This window comes from Manis pentadactyla, chromosome 12 (genome assembly GCF_030020395.1).
Source record: "Manis pentadactyla isolate mManPen7 chromosome 12, mManPen7.hap1, whole genome shotgun sequence".
In the NCBI taxonomy this organism is placed as follows: Eukaryota; Metazoa; Chordata; class Mammalia; order Pholidota; family Manidae; genus Manis; species Manis pentadactyla.
Genome location: NC_080030.1, coordinates 76,430,526 through 76,450,020, shown reverse-complemented (window position 1 = coordinate 76,450,020; position 19,495 = coordinate 76,430,526). Strand labels below are relative to the sequence as shown.

Here is a 19,495-nt window from a genome sequence, read left to right as displayed (position 1 = left end):
CTTTATCTTGTATCTACCTACCACTTCAGCATTTTATTAAAAATAATAATAATAAAGAGAAATGAGGTATCCACCTATAAATCAAGTATAAAAACCAAATGAGTATTCATATTTGAACTGTTTATAGTTCATAATCCATGAGCAAAACCGAAAGTTTCTGTGATGACTGCCCTTGTACTGTTCACTATGTAACTTATTTATTATGTAAGAATTTGTTCTACATGTAAGAACTTGTTTGTTATGCCTCAGAAGATTGGAGACTGACGAAAATTAGGCTTGGGGTGGATTAATAATTGTGAATTGAGCATTGACTCCCCTATACAGAATTTTATTGTTGTTAACAACCATTTGATCAATAAATATGAGAGATGCCCTCACAAAAAAAAAAAAAAAAAAAAAGGACAGACTTCCAATTGTAAAATAAATAAGTAACCGGGATGTAATGTATAGCATAAGGAATATAGTCAAGATATTGTAACAGCTTGGTAGGGTGATAGCTGGAACCTAGAATTATGTATATAAATGTTTTATCACTGTGTTGTACACTTGAAACTAATGTAATGTAATACTGTGCATCAACTACCCTTCAATAAAAAATAATTATCTAAAAAAAAAAAAATCATTGGTGGGGATGGGGAAAGGGTAAAAGGGCACAATAATTCGCAGTCACAATAGATGTTGATCACAGGAACTGTTGAACAACTATGATGTACATCTGAAACCAACATAATATTGTATATTAATGATGCTTTAATAAAAAAACAAACAATGGTTACTCATTGTATTATACATCAGCAAGTACTTGGCAGAAAATATTTGGGCCTCTCATGTGTTAATGAATCCGTAGTGTCATTTGTTGTTGTGGACTTAACCATTGTCATTTCCATGAATTTTTGTCACAGATAGAAGCTAAATATCCTAATTTTCATTACTACCCCACAGTTCTGTGGCTTAGCAGTATTGAGGTTTTATTGCAATGTTTGAACTTGGGCTTGAGACTGAAATTTTTCTGAATAATAACTTACCTTTATTGTTTTTGTTTATGAATTTATTAAGCAATCATTAATATTGAACAATGGTTTTGAAAATTAACTTCTACTGCAGACTTGATATTGCTTCTTAATGAATTCAATCTAAAATTAAAAGCCAAAACAGTGTTTATAGGCAAACTTATATCCTTTTAATGGTAACTAACATTGCTTGAATCACAAGTAATCCCAGGCTGCTTTACACTTTGCTTTCAAAAGTTAAAATGAGAAGTGAGATCTCCATTCCCACACTAATTTTAGTGGATATATTTTCAGAGCTTAAAGTATAGTTCCAACAACATTTTTTGAACCTCCATGCAAGTATAAAGGAAATTACCACATTTCAAAATCCATTTAATTTTAATTGAGGAGCTTCCACATGATTTTCAATTGGAAGTGACTAATCTGCATTTTAATGCCATGCTTTAAAGGCAAATAGGAAGAGAATCTAATAGAATTTTGAAACTATGTTCCAAACAATGAATATGCTCAATTAAAATTGTAGGCTTGTGAATTGAAATCAGTATTTGGACATACCTGGCTGTGTGAAAAGATGAAATACATGAAATTTCATTACAGATCAGTATTAATTGAAGCTGAACATTTGCAATAGATTTTGATGAATGCTAGTGAAAACACTAACTTTGAGCTCAAATTAAGCTATTAAAATATTAGCCTCTCCCAAAAAAGAATTCCATCCTTACCATTACAAAAAAATTGTTACAAAAAATTGTACTCAGTTATTATTATTGTTGTTGTTCTATATTTTGGATTTGGTCAGTAAGAGTTTTATGGTAATTTGTATTCTCTCTTGTCAAGTGCCTACATAAAATCCTCAGTTTAATATCTTTACTACAAAGCCTGCAAGTATTTACTGTCTAGTCCTTCGCAGAAAATGTTTGCTGGCCTTGGATCTGGAGGATGTACACTGAAACAGTGACAGTGGTTTTCCCCGAGTATGCAGATTATGACTATTTTAATTTACTCTTTATTCTTGCTATTTGTATTTTCTCATTTATTAGCTATGAACATGTATTAACCATGTAATAAAGAAAATAAGCTATTAAAAATCACTGAGAAATTTCTATTCATTTTTAAACGTTTGTCCATAAGTCTAGGAAAAGATTGCCATCTTTCAACTTTACTGGTGAAAAACCTAGGTCAAAGTTTTGAAATATCAATGTTCTAATGAGGTATAACTTGACAGTCACTGATATAAAACTGTCTTAGCTGTATAGTGCTCTAGGAATAGTGATAATACAATTAAAGATAACATGTGATTATGTCCTTGAATGTAGTATTCAAAGAGTATACTCTGATGGTTAGCTGAGAGTTGAGGCACAGGATATCTGATGCCAGATTCTGTATTTTGATTTCATCATGGCTTCAGGGAGAAAGGATTGACATTCAGACTGGAAACTCTCACTCTAGATCCACTGCACAGTAAGCAAGAAGGCAGGCCTGTCAGCGTGTGCTGGCATCATGCCTGTTCCACTGTGAGAGAACAGCATCACTGCTAATTGAAACTGTAGAGGTGATTACCCAGGTTGAACCTTGAGAAGCAATATATATATATACCAACACTGGAGGGAAAAGGGCTATTTATTTGAAAAGTTCACCATCAAATCACTGGACAGGATAAACAATTCATGAGGAAAATCAACACTTATTACAGTCATTGTAATTTGCTGATTTCTCTAGGCACTCTCAATATGATGTTAAACTCCCTCAACCATCTTCTATGGATAAGCAGCCATGATTGTGAAAAATCCATCACCTTTTTTTTCTTGATACCTCTTTCTACAGTTTTCAGAATTATATTTAAGCATGGTACAGACTGTATCTAATATTAGTAAGCACCCAATTTAGGATTAATTTCTCTGGATGGAACTAAGAGCCATATACGTATGTTAGTAACAACAACACTGTGCAATTTGATCATTTCTGAGCAGAATGATATATTTTTCATCTTAGGGAGTTCTGAGAGTTTGTATTCATTTTTGAAGCATCTGCAGCTTTCAGTACCAAGGCCACACAAATTTTCTAATCTTATTTTATTTAATTTCTCTACTGATTTGACTCTGATTAGAAGTTCAAATAATATTGTGATTCTTCTATGCCTTGATTATGTGAAGGTATTTTTGTCTCTCTCCCAGCACAGCAGCAACTACAAATAAATTAACTGTTACACAGCTGTAACAGAGCACCTCTAGGTGGCATTCTTTGAGGTGGCTATTATGCTAGGTTTCCAGATGGTTGAGATTTTTTTGCAATAGACTCAACCCCACTTCATAAATACATTTTCACAAGGGTACAGAAATCCAACAGAGAATCACATATTTCCAAGTGCTCTCATGTGCACATAAACAGCTTCGATTTTGGGAGCATATAAAATAAAATGGGTAAAAAAAAAATGTTGCACATAGAGTAATTTTAATCCATTCCATTTTTAAATACCACAATAAATTTAATTTTCACAATAAATTAAATAGCCATATTCAGTTTACAAAATAGAATTACTTAGTGTGAAACCAGTATTTACAACAATATACATTATGTACATGACATTCTCTTTGTTGACACAGAACATGGAAGTAAAAGGACGACTTTCTAATGTGATTGACATGCTACCAGGGACACCATGGTCCATGTGAGAAAACGATAGTGCAAAATCACAACAGGAACTTTGGAACAGTGTCAATTTTATGAGATAACATATTCTCTTAAATAATAAGAAAATAGTATTTTCTGTTTTCATCACACCAATTCAGCATCTGAATTGAAGAGCCAGCTTTCCCTTAGAAAAGAATGCATACTGAATCTTTTACTTCCTGAAGCTTCACAGCCATTGGTATGTTTTCACACATAAATCTTTTGGCTTAAATCTATGAAAATGGTGGGTGACAAATTCTGACTCAAAGGTAGACTAACTCTTTTAGAATAGCTGAAGTCACTTTTCCCCAAACCACCACCTCTTCTTTTTGTAAATAGCTTAAAAGATGCGACTATGCAGACAGCAAATTGTATTTTGTAAATTTGCAATAGAAAAAGAACTGATCTTATATTTGGTCACACACTGCATATGTGCAAGTATAGATGGAAAAATGAACTGGATAGTTGTGTCTAGGAAAAGTGCATTTTTTAATCTCGAAGAGACAGTGCTCGTCTCCGGGCACAACACATAGTGTTGTATGACTTACTATTTTAGGGCCAGTTCAATGTCCTCCCAGTGATCTGGTAAAATTTTTGATTAAAAGGGTGAAAGAATTTGCGCAATTTGGCAATGACAGAGGGGTCCACCTCTGGATGAATGCGCCCCTTGCTGCCTGCCAGGCACTTATTAAAGATAATATTAAATCGCAAGCAGTAAAACCCTCTGGTAGCATTGAAATATAAGTTGTATTGACTTATCCTTGGGGGAAGATTTAAGAACTTCTCCACGAGCTGAAGTTCTGGCAGAGGTTCCGTGATGAGGCGATCTCCATCGACAATGTGAAATTGTTCAATCGGAAAGTACTTTAACCATCTCTCCAGATGTTTGGTGTAGATACTGGTTCTTACTGCCTTGTATTTTGTGTTCACTTCGCAGGTATTAGGGTCTATTGCCAGCTTCTCAAACTTATAATAAGTTTTATTCTTCCTCTCCTTTCCCTCTAGCACCTGAGTGTAATCAGAAATAGCTCGTGTGGTGGGCTCCCTGACAATGATCAACAGCTTGACGGATGAGTTCATTTTGTAAATCCTTTCTGGAACCTCCTCCGTGATGAAATACGCTGGGCTCTTTTCAATTGTGATTTGCCGAGGGTAGGAAAAGGGCATCTTTTTCCTATACCACTCAGTGCCCTTGGCATAATTCTCATCGTTGTCAAAAAAGTGGATTTCTTGAGAGGCTTTGACCACTGCTGGATGGAGGTTCAGCATCTCAAGCAGAGCTCTTGTGCCTCCTTTCCTCACACCAATGATGATGGCCTTGGGGAGCTGCTGGACCAGGTCACGAAGGCGACCCTGCTCCCTGGATGTGTTGCCCTTCTGGAACTCATGCAGCAGGCCACGCTTAAACTGCAGGGCTCGAAGTGGGAATTCGGCCTGACTGCGGGCTCCGAATCGGCCTTCAATGGGGCAAATGGGTTGTAGCCTAAAAGCAAAAGAGAGACACTTTCAGAAGCTTATTGCAGCTAACTTCCCATTTTTCTGGTTCCCCTCTCAGACTGACACTAAATGCTTAAATAAAACTACTGGTCCTAGCCCAATGCAAACCATAATGAGCACATATTTGGAAAATTTTATTTTCAGCAACCCTGTCTTAAATGGAGCACATATCATTGATAGGATTTTTTTTATTAGTGCTCCTTAAAGTTTTATTCACCAAAAACTTAATTGGCTATGGCATGTACGTATTATGTTCACAGTACAGGACAGACAAGTGACACCAGCCATATTAATATCCTTTTAATGGCTCACCAGTTAACGTGAGCCATAATGGCTTATTTAGAAAACGTGAAAGGCAGATTATAATCTTTAGCCAGGAGGCTGAAGGGCAGCTGGGAAGCTATGTGTTTTGGGTTTCGTGTGGTATATTTTCTTGCAGTTCAGCAGCACTCATAGAACTCTTAAAAATCTTTGAGGTATAATCTGGAAAGAGGTCCCAGTCTCTGCCCTGGGCTATTTGCATGTCAACCTGCAAAATCCAATCTTGGCATTTGCTGAGCTTTTCATTCTCTGAGAATTCCTGCTGTTTGCCTTGGGGACAGCTAGAAAAGTGCTGTATTTCTTCTGCCTCTCTTTCTCTTTCTGTCTAAAGAGGTCAGGATTATGTTTTTACTTTGCTGGATGTAGAAGCAAACCCACTGCTATCAGCAAGTGCTGTGTATCACCTACCACACCTGGGACCAGAAATCAACAAGATCTTGGCAGGGCTAGAAACTTCAGGTCCTCATTGCCAAGCCCATTTAAGTCAGGAACTCAGGCTCATGAAAGAAGAAATGCCAGGGATGGAGTCACTTCAATACTGCCCTAGATAGTAAACTACCACCACTGCTTTTTTCAGAGAGAAAGGTGTGGGTATGGTAACAATCTTGATGATATTAGACTGAAGTGACTGTTCAATTTGGCATAGCCAATATATATGGTTAGTAAATTGCATTTCCTTTTGGGTATACTCTGGAACTGAACTGAAATTAATTTTAATTTCCCTAAGTTTATCTAAGAGGGCATTTTAGCCCTCTTGTTAAAGGGTGTAATAATAGTTAAAATAGCTGTTAAATCAGTTCCTCCAACTGAAGCTTCTGGTTATCCTAAATAAATTAGAGTCTATGTCTTCTCTTTGGCAATGAGGCCATATCTTGCTTTTCTCAAGAGGCACTATTGTACCTTTCTTATCTTCTGTAATGTTTATAATCAGAGGGAGAGGAGAGAATCCTCAAGGCCAGTCCAAGGCACTCTGCAGAGCAGAGTACAAAGGGGTTGGCCTGTGCTCTGCTTAAACAGTAGCTATCATAATGCTTAATGAAAAACGTAAACATATTTTATTTTTTGCAGTATTTGTTTGTTGTGATTTAAAAAACTATTTATACTCATTGTAGTATGACAATATAGAATAGTATAAAAAGTAGTTCACCACAGTTAATATTTTAGAGAAACGTGAATTTTGTTTTTGTAAGTTTTGTTAACAGGATTAATATGCTAGAGCTCTAAACAGAAGTTATCAAATTAGCAACACATACATATTTTAACTGTGACATTGATAGGGATATCAGAAATTCATCTTTTAGCTCTTCTAGGGTTCTGGTTGAGAGCAAGTGCTAATTTCCTAAGGAATCCCTTCAATGTAATGGATACTACTTTTTCCCTATCCATTTAGAATGATCTAGAGACATCTTTGGGAGAATTGAGGAAATAGTCAATCAACTCCTTTTCCATAGGATTTAATTCTCTCACAGAACCCAGCTGGGAGAGGCAGAAACAGTCTTGGCCCCATTAGAGCTGGAAAGGAATTCCCCACCTCTAGAAAGGGCCATTTTCCTTCTTTTCCTTTCTTCCTCTTTCTACCTTCAGCTTTGGGAACTCACACCCTGCAGAACAACTGGGTTTTGGACTCCCTAACTCAAGATAAGAGAAAATATCACATTATTTCTACTTCCTGAAGAATAGATTCTGAACATGGTTCACAGACTAAAAAACATGGACTCTTAAGATTGGAAGTGATACTAGAAGTAACTGAGCTCAGCCCCCCGCTGAGAAGCAGCATCTTCAGTTATTGAAGGACAGGACTAAGGAAGCATTTGTCAACTTGAGACAATTTTCTCAAACTCTCATGTGAGAGTTTTGAAAAAGTCCACTAAGCAATCTGATTCTTTATAAAAGCTATCCATTTAGAAACTAGGGACTGGATCAAAAATGAAAAGAATCATCAACTGAATAACTAATGTGCTAATGATTATAAAAATACTCAATAAAAAACAAATGATTGAAAGTTGACAAAAGCTATTGGGAATGAGTTGATATAAAAGTTCCATTATGGACATAAGGACAGTTGTACCATCTCAAGGCTTTTCTCTGATAGCTAAGCACTGCTTTGAGGAATTACCTGAAGTCAGGGATAAACTCTGGATTATACATTTCCCATAGGTAGCAACTAGTAAGTGGGAAGTTTACTCAGGAATTTTGAATGGAAAAACATCAAAGGGATTCACTTTAGCCATAAAAATTGACACTCGCTGAAGGAAAATGAAGAACACTGCTATAATATTCATTAAATATCCAAGTGATGTGATTTTTAGATTATAAAAGAAAAACTGTAAGGACAATAATTTTATTTTAAAGTGTGGCTGCATTTTCATAGAAAACAAGAATTTAATTCATGGAGAACATACTTCAGTCTTTCCAGCACAAGAATTAATTTTAAAAGACAAAGAAGGAAGCTTCTCAATTCAGAAATTCTCTAATCGCTCCAATCATCCTGAGTATGGGACGGTGCAAAGGTCTTCAATGTGAAACTGGCTGCTATTGCTGGGACTTCTACAGGCCTAGAACCTTTCAGCTGTTTGCTTATTTAAAGTCAAACTCTAGCTCTGTAAATTTCCTCTCCATGGATTTCCATTGCTTTCTGGGCAATTACTCTGAGTGACAGCCTCCTTGTCTGGTACGTTCAGCTCCTGGAAACCAGAGCTAATTAACATAGTTAAAACTCCCCAAGCTTGCAGCCATCTTTCCAGGGCAATGGATTCCAACCTTGATGAGCTCCTTTACAGGCTCATACATAATTTTAACTCTCCTGGTAGCACGTTAATTGCTCACTCATAAATTTCAAAATGAAGATACATAAATACATCATCACTATTTTGCTATGGCTAGAGGTCACTAAACAGATGCACACCAACCACACTGAGCTCAAATAAATGTTATTCTACTATACACAGCTTTATCCCTTCTCTGAAAACAAATGTCAACACACACAGAATACAAACGGATGCTGACAAGCACCTTGTTTTGAGCAACTTGGATCTCTTTCTTTCAAAGGCTCCATAAATCAGAATCAGTACTGCAGAAAAGCATGTTTCTGGGGAATTTTGAGGGAGGAAAACAAATGGATAAATTTAAAATTATGTCCTAAGGAAGTTTAAGTCAAGAGACACTTGAAGTTTCATGAGCATAAGTATATGTTTAATCACCTACCTATCCAAGCTCCCAACTCTGGCGACTAGATACAGGAGGCTCCCAATAGCAAGGCTTCCCAGCACCAGGAGCTTCTGTCTCAGCCATGCCTGCTGTTTGAATAGCATGGCCCTCCATCAACCTTCAGGACTTCTGCAGCCTGAGAGATGAGGACAGAAGGGATTCATCAGTAGTTGCCCTTATAGGCTCTGTTGATTGTCATGCAGCCAAGCAAGGATGGGAATCTAGTGATTAAGTGATGTCACGCGAGCAATAGATACCATACCATATACCTTGATGGTGTTCTTGGTGTAACAAGTATTTAGCAAAACTTACCTTCCTTTCCCTGGCCAAGTAGTATAATAAACTAAGGGAAAAGATACTAACTAGACAGAACCTGAGAACCTGCTAGGCAATTGTCAAAGTAAATTAAAATGTATATATTATAACATATATGTTATATACATAATATATAATAATACATATATATATATATAACATGGGAATTCTGAGTAAGGAAAAATATGCATGTATATTTGTTGTTATTGTTGCTATTGATCCAAAGAATTCTGATCAAATGAGCAACCTGAGGCTTATCAGCAGAGCAACCAGCAAACTGAAGATTCTGCTGCAGAATAACAGGACAAATGTAGAAATTGAAATCCTAGTTCAGTAAGTTATCATTTGGGGCATAGCAATGACCCCTCTTAGTTTCATGTCTTTTGGTTTGTCCTAGTTATGAATGGAGGAAGGGGGCAAGATCAAAAGCTATTTCTTTACTTACCAAGGGTATCAATGGTAGCTATCAGGACCTCAAATGTTTGAGGACAATGGCTCCAAGTGACCTCTCTTCTTTCATCTGCTCTGCCTGGTACTGGATTCAACTAACTCTGAGAACATGCTCAGACTAGATGTTCCTGCCAGAGGAGCCCTCCTGGCTGTCAGCGAGTCAGACAGGTTCGGTGATATGGGTCACACTCTCACATCGTGGCAGAAGTTTACCTGAAAGCTTTGTACTTCTACACTTGAAATAAGGTGAGCTGAAGAGTAGAAGGCTTTACTAGTGCTGTTATTAAATTTGGGGGAAAAAATGCAAGCTTCCAATTCAGTCTTTCTTATTAAAAAGAAATCCAATCCCCCTTTCAAGATAAGACTGCTTATTATTGAAACTCGAAAGAGTAACCCAAGAAGGGAGACTACAGCAATGGGTTTGGTTAGAAATTGTTTTCCTGCAAAGGTATCTCCATATTTACTATGTGAAGATGATCTCTGTGCAAAAGAGATATACTTGGATAGGTTGATTGTTCTATTCCTTTACTTATTAAGAAATTACTGAGTACTGATAGCATTTCCAGCTATTTAACTCAGTTTATGAGGGGAGGGGTCCAAAAAATGATCTTGAAGGATCTAATAATGAAAAACTAATTCTGAAAAACTAATAATGCAATTAGAGAATCATGAAACAACCAGAAAACACAACCTAATTCATGTAGTGCATGAATAAATGTTGGGGTCACAAAATGAAGGAAATGGGGATGGGAGTGGGCTCCACGGGTATGCTTTCTTTATGGAACATAGTGCACAATCTGGTGAGGAGGCTATAGGAGGGTATCCTAAAAGGGAGAGATAAGAGCAGCATCCATTCAACACACACATCAACAGATATTCATGGAACATGACTTACGTGCTAGATTCTGTGCTGTGTGCTATGAAGAGGTTGGCCAATATGGGCATCTGTAGTCTAGTGGAGAAGATATAGTTACAAATTGCAGTAACAAAGAAAAATCGCAGTGAGAAAGAATAACAAGAGGAACCTGCTTCAATTCTTCCTGAAAAAGTGACCCTGGTCTGACATCTGGAGAATGAGGAGCAGGAAGGGCATGAATAGGGCAAAGTGGATTTCAGGCAGAGGAGCCAGGAGGGACAATGCTTGGCTGATTGAGCTGCTAAAAATGGCTGCTGTGGCCCAACACAAGGACTCAGTGACAGACAGGAAGGGCTAAAGGCCAAAGCAAAGAGGGCACAATAAAAAGGGGCTTTGCATGGATGGGATGAGGACGTGGTTCTGATTTAGCATTGTTTGCTGTGTGAGTCGGTAAAACGGGAACGGGAAGGGGGAGAGAAAATGAGGTTTACAGTGGCCTGCTATGCTACAGGTGGCATTTCAGGAAATGCTCAGAAAAATTTTAGGAAGCAGATAGTTATTTCCATTTTATGAACAGGTAAAGTGATACTTGGATAATTTTCTCTGACTTGCCTGTGATCATATCACACAACTGGCCAGTTAGGCTGAGGCACAGGCAATAACTTCACAGTGTGATTCAGGGCTTCACTGAGAGAATCAATCTCATGTCTCCAGGTTGATAACCTAAGTCCTTCCTTCCAGCCACATGCCTTTAACACAGGGCTCTGATTCCTACTGAAATGCAAATGCAGCAGCAAGATGCAGAACAGCATGGCAGAAAGAAAACTGTGCTCAAGTGCTCCAGTCACACTCTCCACTTAGCTCTGGATCTTAAAGTGGCCACTTAGATTCTCGAGCCTTTCTTTCCCTGTCTGTAAGATGGAGACAACCTCTGACTTCCCCTCTCCATTGGACTGTAGTGAGAATGAAATAGGGCTTCTACAGGAAACATCACTATGCAAAGATTTATTAATATGCCAGACTAACATTAATGATCATGTGTCATTTACCTCTTAGTGTGAGGTTAACATGTATTCACACTGAGAGAGAATAAAAACTATTATGTAGCTGCAAACGGCCCGCTACAAATGGGAGAAATGTGAAAAGGAAAGAAAGGTTGCTTGCCCCCACGGCCTTTATGAGGATCACCACAGAGAAGCAACTTAGGCTGGGGAGGCCACCTGCCTTCCCTGCTCTCTAAATGCAGCATCCACACTTCCCTGCTCAAAACTGCCACACAAAGCTTTGTCCACTTTCACTGGCTCACTGGTCTGCTTGTCTGTCTTTAGTTGCAGTTCACCCATTCTAAGGTCTGCATGATGTCCAGTTCCTCTAGAAAGCTCCCTCCAGTGGACACCCTGGTCCACAGTCATCTCCCTCCTCCACTGAGTTCTTGTTCTTGCAGTCAGAACCACAGTTAGGCATTCCCTTGTTCCTATACGTTGGATCTGTGTCAGCTGCTTCTTCTTCTGTGTTTATCACCTCTCCTAGCAATGGGTTAAACCTGCCCCATTCAGAAATAGGAGAAAGCTAGCTGAAAGGTAGTGAGTCCAGAATCTATCTGCTTTGCTCTATAAGCTAGTGGTTCTCTATGGCTTGCGGAGCTGCTAGAAAGCACATACAGAATACCATCCTCAGAAATCCCAGTTTAATGGATCTGGCTTAATCTTGCATTGGCATTTTAAAGTGGAGTGACTGATGTAGAAAACTTAAAGCCATTCTCTAGTGTCTTTCTTCCTTCAGTCACCATGGTCAGTAAATGCTTTCTCCTTAATTTCTCTTGCCTTGTCCAAGCTCTTAGTGCCTCCCTTGTTTCTTAACATTTGGCTGTATTTTTCCTGTTCATTTTCTTTAGGCTGGGGGTACAGTTATATTAATCTTCCCAATACAGTTATTTTTGTCCCTGATCTGTTTTTAGCTGTTCACTGGACTAAGGCCAGTCTCTTCCTCTTGAGAGCCTGTGAGGTCCCAGCTTGCACAGCCACCCTCTGCCTCTCTTGCTCACCAGCCTCTGTGCCCCGCAGGTCAGCCTCTTTACTCCTCCCCACTCCCCTTCACCCTCATCTCTATAGTTTTGTCAGCTTCCTCACTGGTCTGCAATGTCTTTCCAATGCCTCCTTCTTCAAGGCTTCCAGATCCTGTTACTATCTTCCTGGGGAGGATGAACTCTGTGGATGTGGAATTTAAGGGAGAAAAATCCCAATACAGTTCCCATTGGTGGGTAGTAGTGGGCAGGTAATTCTTGGACCAAAGGGTAAAAGCTGAGCTTAGGGATAACACCTGGGGGACACTGGCATGTAGGTGGCTGAGTGAAGCTCTGAAGAGACCTCGTGGCTGAACTGCTTAAGGTTGGCAGGCAGGAAAAAGAAGAAAAAATGACTGAGCATGTGAAGCCTGCTGAGGAAGTAGCCCAAGGTTTAGAGGAACATCACAACAAAGCTGTCAAATCTTTTACAGCAATGAACATGTCATCTGGTAAACAGTAGATTATTAAACCTGACTGAATATGAGGTCATTATTTTTCTACTGCCACTTGGGGACCTTTTATTCTCAAAGCTTCAGTACTCCACGTGTACAATCTCCCTTTATGATAAGCTCAGGTATTACCATGGAGGCTTTGCTCTGTGAGATAAGGTGCTACTGAAAGTCCAACTTCTTAGTATCTGAGATGACTTGAATATACCCACTGGGGGTTTCTCTCTTTGGGAGACCTCATTTCTTCAGCTTTTGTTTGCAGGCCTGGCTTAACTCCTTTCACTGCCTCTTTTACTGATGGCAGACCCATAACATCCTCCAAAGTGTACTCATGTTTTTTATGATGATGAGAAGAACTAAATTTTATTTGAGACCTCAGCTAATATGAAAGAGTTTTCAATGGTGAAGTGCAAAGACCACTGGATAGGGAGTCAAAGGCCTTGAGTTCCATTTTAGTTTAGTTTTGTGATTGAAACTTTCTGAATTTTGGTATCCTTATCTGTAAAATGCAGGTAATAATGTGTGTCCCACAGGGTTATATGACATGACCCTTGAGTAAGACAATGAGGGATAAAACTTTATGAACATTTGGGTATCTTACAAAAATGAAGCATAGTTAATATCTTCAAGAGGCTGACAAATTTATTTTTGCAATGCATTTTAAAGAGGAAAAGAATAAAATAAGCACAGTTCTCCTTAATAGTATAATTGGATTGTGAAAAATATAAGTAGCTTTTAATGGAAACTCCCATTAAACATTAGAATGCTAATGATGTATTTTCTGTTCAAAGCAAGATGGCATAATTACCAAAAACAAAAACAAAAAGTTAACATTTATTTGGTTAGGCTGAAATGTCTTAGAATTTCTGAGAAGAGAGGAAGCCAAGCCAGTAGTTTCTAATGAGCTTCTCTAGGACACAGGAAGTAAAATCTCACTCTGCTTTGTCATTAGTCTCAGACTAAATGTTAAGAGACAACATCAGAGCAGCTCCTAAGTAAATCCTACCCAGGGAAAACCAAAGATACTTGGTTAATTTAACATTCAAGATGCTCCTTTGGTTTTCTACAATATCATGAAGTGCTCAAGCATCTGCCAGCATGGAATTTTAAAAGCTGGGAGTTACTGCTCTTGGTCTAGGAATATAAACCAAAGAGAAGCTACACCACCCAGTTCTTACAGACAAAGTAGCTAATCTGGGGGGACGGTTAACTGCTCAGTTAACTCCAACCCCAAAGTCCCTTCTCTTGAGCTATGCCAACTTTAATGGGTATTTCAATAATCTTTCATCAGAGCCATCATACCAGTAAGAGCCAGTTTATATAAAACTAAAGCTTTTAAAAAGATTATTCTTTCCTTTTACAAAAAATGATAAAGGCCTGTAGTGACATTTAAGCCCTCCTCCATCTCCAATTTTTAATCTCTCAGTGTTTTCCATTTTGCATGTCAAGAACAGCACAATTATAGCTTCTCTAGAATCTAAAGCATTAGTAGACAGAGTATCTTAGCTGAAAAAAGCGGAGTATCTAAGTAACAGAATATGTGGCCAGAAATGACAAATTGTAAAGACATCTGGCTGTTTCTCCAAACCAGCACTAAACAAAGAAAAAAAATCATTCCCAAGCTGAAACAAAGCAATGAGGGAATTCAAAAATAATAATGATAAGGGCGTGTTCCAGTGCTGCTCAGAGCCTGTAGACACGGTCACTGCCAGCCCCTGGTGCCAGTAAAAACAATGACAGAAACAACAGCAGCAAAATTCATTTAAGACAACTGAACTTATACAGCAGCATTATTCCAAGGAAATATAACTGGCTTTTGAGTATGGGCTCATTTATCCTGGGCAACAACAGCCTTATGAGGTAGACAGGAGCTATATTATTATGGAGCACTACTTTCTTTAACATTTATTATCTCACATAATACAACAGACCTGTGAAGTATTATACACTTTATATTTTCTGATGGAAACTGAAGAGCAGAGAGATGAACTCATTATTCACCCAAGGGCATGTGGCTGATAAATGCAGAAGGAAGATTTAAATTCAGAATTACCTGATCCCAAATAATGTGGCCCCTTAGTTGCCATGCCATTCATAGAGCTTTGGATGTACCTGGGAGACTCTTAATAAATACTTGCTTATTGATTGATGAGAGTGGACAAAGCTATTTAACTCCACCCAAATTACCTGTCATTGAATCTTGAAGTAGAGGATGGCGAGATAAAAAAAAAGACTAAAAGAGTAAAATGTTTCCATGGAGGGATAGCAAACAGGGCCCAAGATCTTATGGAGATGGTGGGAACCTGATTAAAAGAAGGAAAAATACTAATAAGTAATTATGATGGTGATGATAATGAAAGGTAATGTTTTCATAGAAAGTAATGTTTATATTGTTTACAAGGTGTTTTTCACTTTCACTATACCATTTATAATTAAAAGTGCTAACAATCGGGAACCCCACTTATTCTCCCTGTAATTCAAAACTGGCTTTCCTTTAGACAGATTTTATAGTAAATGATTAACATAATATTGATTTTGACTGTCTCTTGATCCAGATTCTCATGTGCTGATCTCCATAAGATCTCATTAAATCTGCTGATCACCTCTCATTATCTCTTTCTCTCTCTCTCTCTCACACACACACACACACACACACACACACACACACACACACACACACACTGCCTCCCCTTTCCTGCCCCATCTTCCCCTTACCATCTCAACAAACAGCCCCCTCTCTGCCCATAGGACTGCCCAAGACAGAAAGCTTTGTACTTCATCCTCGGTTCTCCCTTGCTCTTAACATCCAACCAGCCAGCAAATATCTACCTCCAAAATACAATTGGAGTCCACCTACTTCTCTGCACTGTCATTTTTGACTGCCTTGGTTCAGCCCACACTCTCTTCCTTGTAGAATCTTATGGGCTCCTAACTGGTCTCCCCACTGTAAGTTTTGTTCCTGCCTCAATTTGTTCTCTATACTGATGCCAGAGTGATCTTTCCAATCAGAAACTTGATCATGTCATCTTCAGGCTTAATACACTTTAGCGGGCCCCTATCATCTATGTGGTTTTAAAAGACCCTTATTCATTTCCACTGCCTTTCCACACAATGCCCAATGCCAAAATATACAACTTGAGCACACAAAAACTTGCGGTTCTTTTGAATAGGCGGTTAGTTTTACTTCAGGGCCTGAAGCATAAGATTTCCATAGCCTGAAAACAGTAATTCTATGCCTCATTAATCAGGTCTGGGACACCAATAAATGGTATGTCAATAGGGTACCAATAGCCTACCTCTTAGACTGCTATGAAGAGTAAATGAGCATGTAAAGTGATTAGAATACTGTCCTGCACATAGTAATACTCAAAAAATGGTATGCATGTCTACTAATGCTTCCTTCGCCCCTCTTGCAGGCCTTGGTTTAATACCTATCTTTTAGATCTTAGGTTCCTTGGGAAAATCTTGATCACCTAGAGCTGGCTTACAACTTCCTCCAATGTATCACCACAGCATCTTCTATGTAATTCTACTGAAACCAAATTACAATTGCCTGTTTACTGTGTGCTCCTCTAACTAGGATGTAACTTCCCTGAGATTAAAGACTGTGCCTTATTTGTTATTGTATCACCAGCATTTAGGGTCACAGATGCTCAGTAAATAATTGCTGAATAATCAAATCAGTTGGGCAGAATGAACTTTTGACTCTCCTAATTGCTATGGTATCTGGATACCACATCTCTATAAGAAAGTAATAGCAATTTATCTTTGTATAACACTGAAGATTTACAGTGTGCAATATGTGTGTAAGTGGCCTCATTTTCCTTACCTTTTTATTTTGATAAATTTGAATACTTATAAATCCTTCACCTAGATTTACCAATTGTTAAATTTGCCTCATCTGCTTTATCTTTCTCTATATATAACATGTGTTATTTTTACCAAGCCATTTGAACATAAGTGGCAGAGTATCAACCATTCAGCATGTTAGAAGACCCACAGCTTACCCCCATGAAGTCTTGTGATATAAGTGGGCATTTTTGTCCCAGAAGCCTAGAGAAGTGACATGACCTGATTAAAGCCTCAAACTATTGAATTGGGAGTTGTTAACTGCTAGCTTGGCACTTTTACATTGCACCATTCTGCCTCCCTATTAAGGTTATGTAATGTTTAAAATGTTATATATTTTATTGGTAGGAATAGATCTATCATACATCTTTTCTTAAACATTTGACTTATCAATGTTGATGAGTTGGTTATCAAAAAGAAATAGATAAGCCTTTGGCAAAGTGTCAAAAGAGAAAATCTTCTTAGGAGATTTGTTGTCCTGAGTCTTATCTTATTGTCTTGTCAATGGGTTTCAGCCCTGGGTAAGTTCACTATGGATTCAATGTGACCAAAGAAATGACAGTAGAACATTCTTGGGGTGAAAGGGTTATACCCAATATTATTTCTACAGTGGCAGGTCAATTACTAAAATCCCATCCACTCAGAGCAAGTCTGCATGCAGCAAGCTGGTCTCTGCCTCTGGGCCCCTCTGTCTGCACAGCCATCCTCTGGGTCTCTCTGTCCACACAACTGTCCTCTGGCCCTCTCTCCTTGGTGCTGCCACCACTCCACCCTCTGCTCTGCTCTCCTGTAGCCTTGCAACCCAGAGCACTGGGCAGGGCTCTTTATATAGAGTCAATAATGACGTATTGCTAGTTATTGTGGATATCACTCAATATCCACACTTACTTATCTTTTCTCAATTTTGTTTAAAGAAAGAAAAATTAAAATAGCTTGTGGATAAAGTGAAGGTTCCTATGGTCAGGATTCTCACCTGGCCCTGGTTGGCTAGCTCACTAGACAGGTGGGCAATACAGTGCTATATAAAGAGCACTGCCCAGTGCTCTGGGTTGTGGCAAGGCTACAAGGCTGCAGGAGAGCAGAGGCTGGAGTGGTGGCAGTGTCGAGGACAGAGACTGAGATGGCTGGACAGGTAGAGAGGCAGAGACCAGCTTGCTGCATGCAGACTCACTCTGAGTAGACGGGATTCTAGTGATTGACCTGCCACCATGGGAATAAAGTTGGGTATAAACCCTTTCATCCCAAGAACATTCCATTGTCATTCTTTGGTCTCACTGAATCCATAGTGAACTTGTCTGGGGCTGAAACCCATTGGCAAGACAGCTCTTTCTACATAATGTGAACAGTAGTGGCATCCAGTGATGCCTGTACAGTGGAACCCTGGGACTGGCTCATACTTTGCATGCCAGATGTTAAAGTCATGATTAGGAATTACATTATAGAAGTTCATAATTAAATAAATTAAAACAAAGGCAATAAATATTAAAAACTCATTATTTCCTAATTATTATACTACATTTTACTTTGTTTCTGAGATTAAGTCTATTGTATCTGTACAGAAGAGATAATACTATTCATCTCTTCCCAATTCCACATTCAATGAATTCAGGTTGATAGCTTAAAATTGGCCCCAGAGGGAGGATTTATACAGCTGAAAGGGATAAACACCATATACCATCCCTCCTCCCTGAGAGCTGGTTGTTAAATATTCACCAGCTCACCACTGATTACTCCCCACTCATTTTTCTTCTATGCATTCATTAATCAGTACCAGCCAACTGTGCCATGTGGGGCCAAGCTCTGTCTGGGAAAAGCAGGGTAGGTCTACTTTCTACATTTCCTTCTCTTTTTAAGCACTTCCATCCCACTGCTTCTCTTCCTGAGGCTCCTGGGATCTCCTTCCTTTTCTTTTCACTTTCCTAGGTCTTCCTTTTCAGCTCTCTGTGCCTTCATCCAGTTTCTCCCTGCACCCCACCACTGACCATATTCTCAAAATAACAGAACTTAAAAAGAAAAAAATGCAGTCCTATTATTCTTAGGTAACAGCTACATGTCTTAGAAAATCTTGTAAGTACTCAATAAATCTACAAAATAATTTATAAATAGTTTGTGTGCAAAATAATACTAAAAGTCTCCATTCTCTGGGAGGCTAATTTTTTTTAAATTGTAATATTATTAACAAGCTTCAAAACTTTCCTCTTTTTACTCCCAGGGACACCAATTTCTTCCGAATCTCAGATCTTGCTTTCAGGGCCAGAAGGGCCCCACCAAATTCTGATACTAAAATAACTGTCTATGTTACCAGTCACCAACAAGTATTTACCAAGTAACTACCATGTGTCAGGCACTGAAGATGTCAGGAATGTGAGGAACAAGAGACACAGATCTTGCCTCTTGTTATCAGAAGTATTCAAGTTCAATTCTTGATAAAGTGTAAGTAAACTATACCTTCCCTTAAACATGGAGCCCAGATCCTCTCGGGTGGTGTTGAAGGAAGAATCCCCACAAGCACAGGGTCTGTTGAGCCTCAGAGTCTTGTCTCCAGGCCCCAAGATCCACTTCTTCCACAGAGGGTCCTTGCCTCCTACCCAAGTAGCCACAGTCATACCACTTTCCAAAGGGTATTATCTTCCTTTCAGAAGACTCCTCTCTTCACTGGGCATGTTTAAACCAGACTTTGCCAAAGTAAATACTTGTGACCCGGACAGACTTGTGACCTGTGCACTTGCATGTGCACAGAGGGGATCCATGATTGGTTTAATGCTCTGTTGTCACTACATGAAATTCTTAATAATTTCTGAAAAAT

General features: G+C 38.7%; 1 protein-coding gene across 1 annotated transcript in view; it reads right to left on the bottom strand.

Annotated features, from left to right (window-relative positions):
• Positions 1-2,379: 2,379 nt before the first annotated feature.
• The window catches only part of HS3ST5 (heparan sulfate-glucosamine 3-sulfotransferase 5), a 119,461-nt gene continuing 102,345 nt past the window's right edge, over positions 2,380-19,495 (bottom strand). Inside the window, exons 2-4 of the mRNA XM_036893575.2 lie at positions 10,366-10,422; positions 8,703-8,841; positions 2,380-5,163 (exon numbers count right to left, since the gene is read on the bottom strand). Coding sequence (XP_036749470.2) covers positions 4,233-5,163; positions 8,703-8,809 — 1,038 coding nt within the window. The 5' untranslated portion in view covers positions 8,810-8,841; positions 10,366-10,422 and the 3' untranslated portion in view covers positions 2,380-4,232. The remainder of the gene's footprint in view (positions 5,164-8,702; positions 8,842-10,365; positions 10,423-19,495) is intronic.